This window comes from Sarcophilus harrisii, chromosome 6 (genome assembly GCF_902635505.1).
Source record: "Sarcophilus harrisii chromosome 6, mSarHar1.11, whole genome shotgun sequence".
Lineage (NCBI taxonomy): Eukaryota > Metazoa > Chordata > Mammalia > Dasyuromorphia > Dasyuridae > Sarcophilus > Sarcophilus harrisii.
In genome coordinates, this window is record NC_045431.1 from 175,744,917 (window position 1) to 175,759,312 (window position 14,396).

Consider the following 14,396-nt stretch of genomic DNA (forward strand, 5'->3'; position numbering starts at 1 on the left):
GGCGCCGGGGCGGGGCGGGGGCGGGGCCAGGGCCCGGGCCCGGCGGGTCCAGCACGAGCCCCCTCGGCCGCCGCCGCCGCCGCCGCCGCTGCCGCTGCTGCCGCTGCTGCAGCTGCCGCCGCCGCCGCCATCATGGAGGACAAGATGTTCACGAAGGAGCTGGACCAGTGGGTGGAGCAGCTGAACGAGTGCAAGCAGCTGAACGAAAATCAAGTGCGCACGCTCTGCGAGAAGGTGCGGCCCGGGGCAGGGAGAGGGTGGGGGAGGGGGCACGCTCTGCGGGGAAGTGCGGCCGGGAGGAAACTGAGGCACGGCGCTTCTCCCCTCCCCCGCGGCCCGGTGTGGGTGGGAGGGGCCCGGCCTCCTGCGGCGGATCCCCCAGGCCCGGAGAGCGGCCGTCACGGCGACGGGAGCCCTCATTCCGCCCCCGCCTGAAAGCCCCTTTGCTGACCTCCGGCCGTGTCGCCCATCCCCCGACCCCCGAACCCGTGCTTCGCAAACTGCCCTCGTTAGCGGCCCGGGCCCTCCCAGGGTTCTCTTCCCCGACTGAAAGGAAGCTCCTTGAGGGCAGGCGCTGTTTGCCCGGCACCTGCCTCTCCCCCAGCGTGGAGCGCACCAACCGCTTCATCAGTGCTTATGGAGCCCGGCCACGTAAGCCCGGGACTTCAGCTTGGCCTGCTTCGGTTTGCTTATCTGTAAAGGGGGGGGGGGGGGGTAACAGCCCCTCCCACCCAGGGCCTCGTCCGGATCCGGTGCGACGATCTTAATGTACCGAGGCTGATCTACAAACCGCTTGCAAACCTCCCCCTCGCTAGAGATGCTCGCTGTTAGCGACCCCAAGGCTTTCCCGCTTGCTCCGCTATATTCTGCTTCACGTTTTTATCCCCGGTGCCCTGTCCCGGTAGTTACTGAACAAATGCTTACTGATTGACTAAAGGCACGTTCGCTTCTGTCCCCGCCCCATTGCCCCCTCCCCCAGCGCCGGCACACACCCAGCAGACCCAGTGGCAGAGGAGTGGGGCGCCTTTTCTGCAGGGGTGACGAGTGGTCTGAAAGAACGGTCACACCGGAACCCAGGCATCCCGAGGTCGAGAGCAGCTTCTTCGGACGTCAGTCATCGGTCCCTTTAGGCACTGGTCTTTCTTTTTTACTTATTTTTGTACCAGCCCCCAAAACAGTTAGGAAACAACAGGAGCATCGAACAGGAGAGCACCGATGAAATGATAATTCTTGATCTAGGAGGTACCGCGTCCTGTCAGGATTCTGATCCAAGAGCAGACTAGGCTTTGTATTAGCCAGCTTTTCAAGCCAGTTCATGAGCTTCCCCCCAACCTCCTCCTCGTACTTAGCAGCCAGCAGCCAGCAGCCAGCCAGAGGATTTCTCTAGTGCACAGGTGTGACTGTCATCTCTTATTCCCCTTCAGTAGCTCCCAGCAAGGTCTTGTGCTTTAAAACCCACAGCACTTTTCTAGTCTTCTGTTTGTTTCAGTTCAGCTCTAAAATTTCACTACACAGATCTATTTGCTGTTCTTTGAAGACTTATATCGATGCACTAGATATGGTAACGAAGACAGTTTTGGGTCTGGAGTCAGAAAGACCTGAGTGCAGACACTCAAGACACTTACTTACTAGCTGCGTGACCCTGGCAGGCCGTATAACCTGTCAGCCTCATTTGTAAAATGGCATTGATCATAACATCTACCTCACAGAGTTGTTGTGAAGAAAAAATAAGATAACATTTTTAAAGTGCTCTCTAAATGCTAAGTGGCAGTGGTGATGACAAGGACAGTGGCTTTGCCTGTCTGGATCCATTCTCGGAATGCTCTTCCTTCCCATCTCTGTCTCAGAAGCCCATCGTCTTTGGAGCTCAGCTCAAGTACGACTTTCTCTAGGTTTTTCCTCTCTGTTTACTCTCCATCTCTTCTCTATGTGTATATGTCTCTCTATGTGTCAATAGGATCTCTCTATTATTACATGTTTTCTTCCCCAATAGAATGTCAGCTTCTTGAGGGCAAGGACTGGTGGTACCCTTCATAGTCCCACATTTTAGCGCAGGGCCTGACCCACAGGAAAAGCTTGGTAAGTTCTTGACAATTGTTTGGTTGGTTCCAGTAGAACAAATCAGAGTGAGTTTTAAAGCAAAGTGATCATTTTGTTTCTTAATATGTTTTTATTGATGTGTTCTTTAAACATTAAACATTACCAAAGTTTCCACTAGCATCTCCCTCCCTCACAGAAAGACAAGAAAAAAGAGAAGAGAAAAAATGTCAGCTATACAGATCAATCCACATTCATCGACCTCCCCTCTTGGAAAAGAATGGGGTGGGGGTGACTTCACATACTTTCTCCTTTGGGGGTAGGCAATTTGTAATTGTGTAGCATTCACTTTTGATTCTTTTTGGTGGTATATAACCCAAGAAAAATCTGATTCCTTAAACCATTTCCTCCAAGTACCAACTTCTGCTGTTGAAGAATGAGTGTTCAGTCACCTGAATGTGTCTGAACAGTTCACTTATGCAGACTGCAACCAGTGGTACTACTGTTTCCAGGAACTAGAGTTGAACACAGTTCTGCTCTTGTGGCTTCTGTCCTCATAGAGGGGATGGCCCCAAATACATGTGTGCAAATGGCTGAAGAACAGGAAGATGAAACAGGTGTAAAGGAGAGGTTCTTTTCCGAGGTGCCCTGGACAAATAAGGAAGTTTGAGGCAGAAGGAAGCTTCCCAGAGCAGCTTCTGCCTAAAATTAGGCCGTGAAAAGAAGGACTTTAACAGGTATAGAAGAGGCTGGTGGGAGGCCATTCTGGGTATGGGCTAAAATAGGAGCAGAGATCAGGAGGTAAGGGTCTTTGAGAAGATGAATGAAAGTCTAGCTTGGCCAGAACGGGGAACGTGTGAAAGGAAATAATTTGAAATCAGGTTGGAAAGGTCTGTTGGAGCTTCCTAGGATGCTCTCCCTCCTCCTTTCTGACTACTGACCTCCCTGACTTTTTGTAAATCCCAGCTATCATCCCACCTTTCCCAGCCCCTTTTCATTCCAGTGCTTCTTCTTTGTTCATTATTTCCTATTACCCTGTATATAGCTTGTTCTGTATCTGTTGTTTGCATATTGTCTACCTCCATTAGCCACATGTTCCTTGAGAGCAGAGACTGTCTTCTCTTTTTGTATCCCCAGGACTTAGCACAGTACTTGGCACCTAGTAGGCATTTAATAAATGTTTATTGAATGAAAGAATAAAGTATCTTCAATACTGCAATCAGATGTTTATATTTGGACAACTTCTGAAGGTTTGATTAGCCTGAGGACACAATCAAAGAGCTATTTGAGAAAGATTTCTTTTGTAGCCCCTATCAGCATTTGGTGCCTCTGGAGAATGATGGGGTTATTCATTAATCTTGGGAAGCCCCAATGTTGGAGGGAGGCACCTGACCCAGGGGATCACAACACTCATGGTAAGGAAAGGGCACAGACCTTAGATGAGAACCGGGAGATGAAAATGAGTTTGATTTTGGACATGTTGATGACATGCCAGGCTTGCTCTGCCATGCTGCCAGTGGCAAACTTTAAGAAAAAAGTGATTATCTGGCTAATTATGTTTTTGCCACTGGTTAGTGGCCAGAGAAGCTGCCCTGGAATTTAGACAGGCTGGGGTCATTTCTCATTTTTGCCTCTTGCTGACTCAGGGATCTTTCCTTCACTTCTCTTGGGCCTCAGGGAATTCTCTTTATAATATAAAGTTAGGAACAGGGAATGACCTGTATTAACTGAGCTAGTTTTTCCTCTATACCACTAAAATGCCAAGTCTCATTCTGCTGCCATACAGATTTAATTATCAATCCTTGATTATGTGTTGGGTAAGGGTGGGACCTTTGATTTTGTGGGGAGAAGAAACTTCAGGTGGGTAAAGTGAGTACCAGACTTTGTGACTCCCAACTCCTTTGTTTTTCCTGGAGGAAATTGTAACTTTCAGAAAAAGGTACTTGTAATGGTGGACTAGCAAGTGTACTTTTAGGCTCTCAGGGAGTCATCTTCACTTGGAGCTTACTTTGTTGGCACCTTTAATCATGAACCTATTCGAAGGATGTTTACTGAAAGGCAGACATTTGTAGTAGATCAGCAATTTGGGTCAGAGTCAAATACTATATTGCTGGCTCAGTCAGACCTCACCTGAAATTCAGGGAAAGATTTTATGATATGATCAACTGGTAACTGCCCACCTCACACTATTTCTTTGGTTTTTTTCCCCTCCTCCAAATTTTATATAATTAGATTGAGCCTAGCATTTTATTGTTTTTTTAATAATAGTTTTTTTATTTTTAAAATATATGCAAATATAGTTTTCAACATTCATCTTTTGCAAAACTTTGTGTTCTCAATTTTTCTCCCTCCCTTCCCCATCCCCCTTCAATAGACTGCAAGTAATCCAATATGTATTAAACATGTGCGATTCTTCTATATATATTTCCACATTTATCATGATGCACAAGAAAAATCATATCAAAAAGGGGAAAAATAAGCAAACAACCACCACAATATATGCTAGGCTGAATATCCCTATAGTTCTCTCTCTAAATGCACATGGTTCTCTCCATCCCAAGTCTGTTGGATTTGGCCTCATTGTATAAAAGAGCCACATCTATCAGAGTTGATCATCGGGCAATTTTGTTGCTGTGTACAATTTTTTTTTGCTTCTACTCATTTCAGTTAGCATCAGTTCGTGTAAATTTCTCCAGATCTTAATGAAATCATCCTGTTGTTTCTTATAGAAAAAACAATATTCCATATCATTCATATACCATAACTTATTCAGCCATTCTCCAACTGATGGGCATCGACTCAGTTTCCTGTTTCTTGCCACTACAAAAAGGGCTACTACAAACATTTTTGCACACGTAAGAACTTTTCCCTTCTTTAAGATCTCTTTGCCCAATAGATGCACTGCTGGGTCAAAGGATATGCAGTTTGATACCCATAGCTATCATATAGCCCATTGATAGGCATAGTTCCAAACTGTTGGGAACTCCACTAACAATGTATCAGTGTCCCAGTTTTCCCACATCCCTTCCAGCATTTATCATTTCCTGTCATCTTAGCCAATCTGAGAGGTGTGTAGTGGTATCTTAGAGTATCTTAATTAAGAAATTAAAATCTTAGTTTGCATTTTTCTAATAAAGAGAAATCTATAAATTATAGTGATTTAGAACATTTTGTCATTTGACTAAAAATAGTTTTAATTTTTTCATCTAAAAATTGTTCATATCCTTTGACCATTCATCATTTGGAGAGTCAGCCTAGCATTTTAACCATTTTAGATCTTTTTGTATTCTGTTATTAAGACATCATGTTGATGTTCTCTCTCCCAGCTTTGAATACCAGATTTTGATGTACTTTCACTCACATCAGTGATGTTAAATGTTGAGAGTTTGGGGTTTTGTTTTCTTTTTCATTGAACCATATTTTAATGATTTCAAAATTCTGTGACCAATTTTTTGAATTTTTTTCCATTTGAAATTACTGATATAAAAACCAAGACCATCATATAAAAGTTTGTGTGCACAAAATTTTCTTCCTCCTAAAGCTTTTACAAAATATTGTAATGATTAACCAGTTTTTTACCCTTAAGTATAAACAATCAGTTGAGACAAACAGCTCTGAAACCATTCGGCCACTTATTGAGACTGGCAGGCAGTACAGAATATTTGTTGAGCTTTTTGGGTAGATATGTGACATTGACTTCTCTAGTAGCCTTCTAGTCCTCTTCCTTGATGATGCCAGCAGCAGGCGGGCTCTCATACCAGGGACAGCACAGTCACCCAGAGGACTATAATCCGAGAGGCTCTCCTCTCCCACGGCTTGCCTGGGACCATGCCAACAGTGGTAGCATCACCAGCTCTCAGGAGGTTAGGGCTGGGCCAGCTTCCAGCTTCTCACCAGAATAAAAGTTGTTCTGTCCTTCAGGCCAGCAAACCTGGGAGCAGTGATCCTGAACAGATGGGCAGCCAGCTAGCCAACCCCCATTTGGCCTGGATAGTTCCAGATGATAACTTGTGGGTGAACTAGAGGTAGCCCATTCATTGACAGGTCACTCATTCTTCCTGTCACCAGCCACATTACCACGAGGTGGACATCCTTAACAAGATGATCTGACATCTCTAATTTGACAGAATTAATGTTACTTTGAGGCCTGCTTGCTCTGAACTTCTAGTGCATTTCCCCAGACTTTGTTCAGCTGTGATAGAATCTGGAGCAGACATCATCTTTCCCACCAGCCCTTCTAGTTTGGCAATGTGCCACTTCCACCAATCCTGTGTCAGACATCTTGGAGAAGTCAACCAGGTGTTTGTATAATGGACAAGCTGATGTCAAAATGAAGTCCAAAAGCAGAGATAGTCCTCTAGCATTGCTATCCTTCAGGATGACATCTCCTTTGAATTAGGCTATTTGAGCTTGAGTCAAGCTTGTTATCCCTGTTCCAACCTGAAAAACTCCTAGGCCTGCATAGTGACCAATCAAAGTACCAACTTCCTTGACAATTTCTTGTTGTAGATTCTCATCCATTTTGTTGACAGCAGCAGTCTTGTTGTACATCCAAGATATAGACCAGAAAGGCATGCTCAGAAGTCTGCCTCTTCTTTGAGACAAAACTTAAAATCCACTAATACCCATAGCACAGTCAGGATATCACAGTCAGCAGACATGGGCTATAATCATGGTCTTGATAATTATAGCATTATAGGGCATTGATGGGAGTCTTCTTGCCAATTTTGTTTAATTTTAGTGATGGTTTTCTTCCTGTTTGTATTCTGTCCACAAATCCATTGTTAAATGTCAAGCAGAAGTTGCTAAGTTGCATGCCCTTTGACTTATCAATACTACTTCTGGGCCCATCTATAAGAAGAACAACAACAACAAAAAAATCAAAGCAGAAAAAGGGCCACATGTACACAATGTACATGTATCTCTCTCCTTCTACTTTATGTGTAGATAGAAAGATAGAAAGCAAGCCTTTTTGCTATAGCAAAGAGCTGGAAACCAAGGAGGTGCTCATCAACTGGGAAATGGCTGATTAAAATAGGGTACATGAGTGGAAAAGACATTTGTATTGTAGGGAATGATGCAAAAGACTGCTCAGAAAAACTTTGGAAGACTTGAAAGACTCATTCAAATTGAAGTGAGCAAAAACAGGAGAACATTTTATATAATAGAACCTACCTTGTGAAAATAGACCACTGTAGAAAGATTTAAGAATTTCTATGTATGCAGTGACTAATTCCAGAGAAGTGATGACAAAACATGTGACTTACCACCTGATAGAGGTGATGGCCTCATGATCCACAGTAAGATATACAATTTTGGACATAGCTGTTGTGGGAATTTCTGCTTTTGACCCCTTTCCCCATTTTTCAATCAGCAAAAATTTGTCCTTCCCACCAAGAACAAAAGAAAAATAAAATCTCTGTTATAAATGTGTGAAGTCAAGCAAAGCAAATTTCCATGTTTTTAAAAAATGTGTGTCATTCTGCACTTTAATAACCTTTACCTTTCTACTGGGACATGGGTGACCTACATTATTATTAACTCTATAGAATTGTGATTGAACATTATAGTGATAAGTCTTTTAAACTTATATTTACCATATTGTTTTTGTATAAATTGTTCTCTCCTGATTCTGTTCATGTTTTCCTAGATCTCTCTGAACTTGTTCACTTCATTTTTTTAAAGCATGATAGTATTCCATCACAATTTTATACCACACCCTATTGAAAAATTCCATAGTTGATGGGCATCTCAGATTCCCAATCATAAAGAGCTGCCATAAATATTTTTGTATTTCTTCAGTTAGAATTTATTTTGCTTGGGATTAATCATTTTCTTTATCTGGCCTCCCTTTAATTCCCCTTTCCTTTTCCCATTTGTTTACCTTTTGAATGGCATGTATTTCTGTACTCAACTGTGTGTAGAAGGCAGGGTATCCTTTTATACCCTCTGATTAGTTCAACTGAGGTGGGGGGTTGGTGTCAGCTCTTCCTATCCCCTCCTTAACTTGTACAAGTCAATTATGTAAGATAATTTTCTCCAACCTTCCTTTTCCTTTCCCCCATTTTATATTCCCCTCTTTCCATTCTGTTTTTAAGATCACCAAAACATAACTGAGCTATGTTCAGGTGTCTAATCTAATTAAATGACCTCTGACAATGATAGGGCTCAGAGGGAACTTCCCCATGTCTCACCGCATGCTCAGTTTTAAGCAGTTTATCCTTATTTATCCAATTGTTTGTTTACCATCTTATGTTTCTCCTCACTCCTATTTTAACTTCAGAGCTTCAGTGCACTGTCTTTTTTTTTTTTATCAGTAATGCTTACTTTCATTTAAGGTTCATTTTTCCCCTTGTAGGATTATAATCAGTTTTCTTCTTCTGTAAGTTATTCTTAGCTGAGAGTCTATATTCCTTTCCTTCTGGGATATCATATCCCAGGCTCCCTTCTCCTTTATTGTGGTAGCCGCTAAGTTGTATGTCATTGATTATGACTCCTTAATACTTAAAACTTAATTTTTTTTTTTTAGTTACTTAGAGTATTTTTAAATTTTTAAAAAATTATTTAAAATTAAATACAAAATAAGAAAAAACAAATAGAAAAAGAAAGACAGGAAAAGGGAGGAAATTTGTCATTTTCCCAGCAGAACATCAGAGAGGATTCAAAATACATAGCAATAAATTTCAATTTTAAGAAAACATGTATAATAATAAAAGACATTATATTCTTGACTGTCCATCTTTTTTTTTTTTAACTTCCTTGTAAGTTATTATTTTGTTTAGAGTAATTTTATTTGATGAATTATCTCTGGATTCTGGCTGTAAAGTTCCTGGAATTTTTCTTTTTGTGTTTTTTTTCAGAAGGTGACTAGTGAATTCTTCCTTTTTCCATTGTGGACAGAGAGATCTGGATAGTTTTCTTTTTTTTTCCCTCTTTAAATATATATATTTTAAACAGCAAAAATTAACCTTCTCTTTCTCTTCCCATGGAGAATGAAACAAAACCAAAACTTGTGTAAAGACTTTGCAATTTTATCTCTACCATATTATTTTGTTAGAATGGCCATACCCTATCATCTGTGCCCACAGACCTCCCTCCCCCTCTTCCTTCCTTCCCCCTTTTCTCCCTTCCCCCTCTCCCTCTTCCCCCTCTTCCTCTTCCTCCTCCCCCTTTCCCTTCTCTCCCTCTCCTTCCCCTCTCCCCCTTTTCCCCTCTCCCTCTCTCTCTCTCCCTCCCTCAACCAGTTTGGGCTGAAAAAATGATCGATTCATTGTGACTTATTTTTCGGATTTCTCCATTAGGATTCAATCCAATATGGTTTTTAGATGTGTTTGGAGTGATCAAATTTTAGGTGTGTGTTGAAGTTAATGGGGAGGGAGAGTTTGACGTGTACTTCTTGCTCTGGGTTCTGCTGAATATCCAGACTTTTCTTTTTTTTTTCAAGGATTTTCTTTTTTTCTTAAATGAGGGAGAGGAAAGGGTAGGAGTGTTAAGATTGTTTGGAAGAAGATGCCCCTCCCTCCCTCAAAAAAAAAGAAAGAAAGAAAGAAAAGAGGGTCACTGAAGAATTTTTAAAATGAACAGAAGATAACACAAGTCATATGTTACAGTGAGAACTCTAATAACCAAGATGTCTATGAAAGATACATGTTGAATTTATTATATTATATATTTTAAAAGAGAATTAAATTATGCTTTGTAGAGAATCATAGTTTCAAGTAGTCCTCTTTATGTGTATGTACTACTTTCAAACTGCCCATTTTATTTGGTGTTTGTTACATTCAGAATTTTACAAAACATACACATTTTAAAAAACAAGTCCAAATAATCTTGGACAAAGGACAGGTCCGTAGGGCATTTTACTAACACCCTTTGAAATTGACATTGACCTTTAATGGCTCCTTTGGGGATTTGATCATTATAACATAACTGTTGTCACCTAGCCCACATCGCTTCTTCACCTTCTCTTCAAAATTAGTTTGAAAGAATTTTGTTAAATGCTCTACAGGAACCCAACTGAGCTCCATTTGAGCTGATCATTTATCTGTCAAATAATAGGGATAGATTAAGTCTGGTATAACCTACTTATGCTGCCTCTTAGTCATCATTCTTTATTTTTCTAGGTGTTCAGAAATTATTCCTTTAAAAACACATGCTTAAATTTTTCCAGAAATGGTACACAGTAACAAAATTACACAATTTTATAATTGTGTACAGTAGTCATGAGCATAGAAAATAAATGACTGGATAATATGTTAGGTGACTACTGGATCTGGATGTCCAGCCCAGATTTTTTCATTGAAAACTTGAAGCTATACCTTTTAATTATATAAAAACTGAGGTGGGCAGCAAGTCTGTAAAGATTAAGGTGCCATACTAGAACAAAGTGACTGAGCCCAAGAGGACTCAATCTGACTAGCAAGTAGCATAGGAATATCTATGGAGTATCTATGGAGTAACTATGGAGTATCATGGAAGAACACTTTCAGCAAACTGTATTGAAATTAAACTAATGGTTAACCTCATCTTTAGGGAATGGGGGTTTCTTTTCTGAAACTTTAGATGAAGTTGGGGTGGAAGTAGTGGTGTTTTGATTAATACTTGAAGAAATGTGGTGCTACTCTGAAAGAGAATTAAAGTTTCCAATGCTGCTTCTGAAACAAATATAGAAACTACTTATTAATGAGCCAGTGACTCACCCCATGTATTATTGTCGGATCTTGTCATTTTCTGCCTTCATAACATGCCATGTATGCTTCCTTCTCTCCATTCACAACATAGCCACCTCCTTACTCTAATTCCTTACCGATTTTCCCCTTGATTGCTACTCTATTCTTCTCCTGGACCTGCCCATCTCACGTTGCTCCTCATTTCGGTGTCGACATTTCAGTTTAGCTCCAGAATGATTTTCCAAAGCACAGGTCTCCCTGTGTCACTGTGGTTCCCTCTTACCACCAGGAACAAATGAAAATCCTGTTTGACTTTTTAAATTTTTTTCTGAGGTAGTGGGGTTAAGTGACTTGTCCTGGGTCACAGAGCTAGGAAATGTGTCTGAGAGCAATTTGAACTCAGGTCCTCCTACATTTAGGGCTGGTGCTCTATCTACTGCGCCACCTAGCTGCCCCACTCTATTTGACTTATAAAGCCCTTCATTTTTCCTGCTATTTCCTTCAGTGAGCTTTGATGACCAGAGTGCTATTTGTTCTTAACACACAACATTCTCTCTCCTGACCCAGAGCCTGAAATGTTCTTTCTTCCTCCTCCCCAGTTTCCCTGGTTTTCTTCAAGAATCAGCTCATGCCCTCTTTTCATTAAAAAATCTGGCTATAGCCTTCCCTGCTCAAATCGCTTCCCATTTGCATTGTCTTATATGTACATAATTATTTGTTTGTATCGTCCATTCGAATGTGAGCTCCTTTCTTGGGCACAGCACAGAGTAAGTGCCTAATAGATGTTTATTCACTGACTGACTAGATTTGTTATTGAGCTTTCTTTTGTATGTCTCTCATTCCCTTTCCCTTTCCTCATTTATTGGAGCTATTGGTGAAGATTAGCAGAAACAGCTGCTCTTGGAGAAGGATTGGGAAGATATCCATGTCAGATTTGATTTGTTTTGGTGGTAATTGTTTCTAATCATTTTTGTGGGAAATGCACCACAAAAATGATCAGATGAAAACAACTGTAAGGCAGGTAGTGTAGTAGTAGTAGATCAGTAAAAACAAATGTAAGGCTATAGTAGTGTGTTTCTTTTGCTGAAACAGGAAATAGATGAAGATCACCAATATTTTTAAATTTTTTTAATTGGAAAAAACAGCCTATTATGTGGTAGATGCTGAGGATACAAAGTTTAAAAAACAAAACAAAACCCAAAACTAGTTTCTGTCTTCATGGATCCTCTATTCTACTAGGATGGGAAAATTGGAGAGAAAGAGCACACTACTGGGAGTGGGGATGGAGAAGGGGGGGGGGGTTGGAGGAGCTGGAACTTGAACCAATTTCTGGAGGAAAGCTGAGATGTTGAGAGGAAGAGGGAAGAAACTCTTATTCTATGAGGATATACACAGTGACCTCAGTGAAGGCACCCATTGGACTAGGAGAAAAGGAAAATGGTGGAGAAAGTCCCTTGGCTCCCAAAAAAGTGGGCAGGTGCTTCTTCTTCATCCTCACCCTTTTGGGGAAAGATGAATTATAAATCTATCCTAAGCCATTGGAAGAGAATACCCTGACATTGTGACACCATTCTTCTTCCCCCTCTATCACACAGCTTGAGTATGAACAAAAGGTCTTCCCAAAAAGCATGACTGTAAAGACAAATGGAAAAGGGAGAGTGGTGGTAGCATAGGGAAAAGGGGGGGGTCAAGCAACCTGGACTCCACCACTGTGGCTATGGGAAGATGACTAACTCGGCCCCATTGGACTAGAAGGTCAAGTCTGTGAAAGGGAAGAGAATAAAATAAGATTTGACTTGTAGATGGGAAGTAGCCAGATCATGGAGGCTCTAGAATGCCTGGCTAGAGAGTTTGTGCTATCTTCTGGAGCGAAGATAGTTGAGCAAAGGATTGTCATGTATTGTTAGACTTTTTTTAGACTTAACTTAACTTAGACTGTTTTTGCATCTATGGACTGAAGAAGAGAGAGATGAACAGCAGACCCAGGTTAATATGATGGAAAATAGAGGTGAGGGTGATCTGAGTTTGGGTAGATGGAAGCCTGTGAGAGGAGGAGGATCTGGAGGTGAGTAATGTGGTAGGGGTGTAATTGAGGATTTGGGGTATCTCTGTGTTAGCAAGGATTACATGTTTTTAATGGAATTTGTTAAGTCTTTCCAGTGCTAGAATTCTCATTATCAGGAGTAACCTTATTATCATTACATAGTCAGACATTACATAAAGTAATATTCATTACATAGAGGAACAAAGAAAGATCATGCTAAAAGCAAAAATCTGCAGACTGCTTTTTGTCATGATCCATTTATAAGCATTTAGTAAGCACTTACTATGCCAAAATAATATGGTATCAGTGGTTGATTAAGTGAAATAAAATACATTAGTATTTACTGAAAATATTTGTTGGATGCCACTGTGTTGACTAGGGTCAATCTTTTTCTCCACACAAAATAAAATTTTCCTTTTGCTACAGAATCAGAGTCTGGTTGGTAGCATATCAGCTGATCTTTGATTTTAGTAACACCTATCTTTTTATGTTAACTCGAGGATAGGTTAGATTTATAATTCATCTTTCCCCAAAAGGGTAAGGATGAAGAAGAAGCACCTGCCCACTTTTTTGGGAGCCAAGGGACTTTCTCCACCACTTTCCTTTTCTCCTAGAAAGGTGGCCTTGGACTTGAAGTTGTTCCATGATGGATCTAGCTATAGGTTTGCTTATGGCACAGGCTTCACTGAGGTTAGCAGTCCTGAAGTTTGGCTTCATGGAGTGTCCGCCTTGATTTGAACTTCTTGCCTTAAGCTTTCAATCTCCATTCTTCATAATAGCTGTTGAAAACTTATTTTCACGTTTCTCTTAAATAGCCTTTCTTTGGGGAAGTTGATGGGCAGATTCCTTTAGGGACAGGGGAAAAAGTGCTGGATTCAGAATCCCAGGATCTAACTTCATTTCTGCCCTCATTTCACTTCTGGGCTGAAGAATGAGGGTATTGAACTAGATGACTGGCCAAGCAAGTCTCTTCCACTTTTAAGTCATTGATTCTGTGATTCTTGGGATAAGGCAGCTTTTCCCCATAGGCCTCTTCTCACTCTGAATCTCTTCTCTAAGATCAGGGCTCCCCTCAAGAGAAACCCTTAGCTGGCATTCAAATTATATTCAGAATGGAATAAACCAAGATAGTGACCGAAACAGTGTGACACCAAAGAACTTGGAACTGGCCCTATAGATGTGTGGGTTAATCCCAACAATTCCCATGGCCACCACCTTTGTCTTGTTTATTACTTGTAGAAGTGTCCCTGGCTTCCATGGTTTCAGTCTCTCTTCTTCTCTGTCCCAGTCCAAAGACTTGAGTAAATACTGTGACTTCCAAGGCCTGTAGTTTCTTCATTTTTAAAAGAAGAAGGATGAAACTTGATTTTGAAGACGCCTTCCAGCTCAAACTCTACAGTAATGTACTGCACCTTCTGTGTGCTTCAGCAAGTGTAAATCAAAGATCCTGTTGAGAGAAATGTGTGGTTTGGAGCTAGAAAGAATCAGTCCTCTCATTTCCTAGGTGAGAAAGCAGAGATTCAGAAGCAAGTTGATTCCCCAGTATCTCACAGTTAGTAGGTGCAGAGGTGGAAACCAGTCTTCTGCCTTTCACCTTATCCCAGCCTGCTTCTCTGGATAAAGCACGGGGCATTGCTAGACCTGTT

General features: G+C 41.2%; 1 protein-coding gene across 1 annotated transcript in view; it reads left to right on the forward strand.

Moving 5' to 3' along the window:
- The window catches only part of PPP2CB (protein phosphatase 2 catalytic subunit beta), a 39,540-nt gene continuing 25,144 nt past the window's right edge, over window positions 1–14,396 (forward strand). Inside the window, exon 1 of the mRNA XM_031943792.1 lies at window positions 1–234. Within this exon, the coding sequence (XP_031799652.1) occupies window positions 133–234 (102 nt within the window). The 5' untranslated portion in view covers window positions 1–132. The remainder of the gene's footprint in view (window positions 235–14,396) is intronic.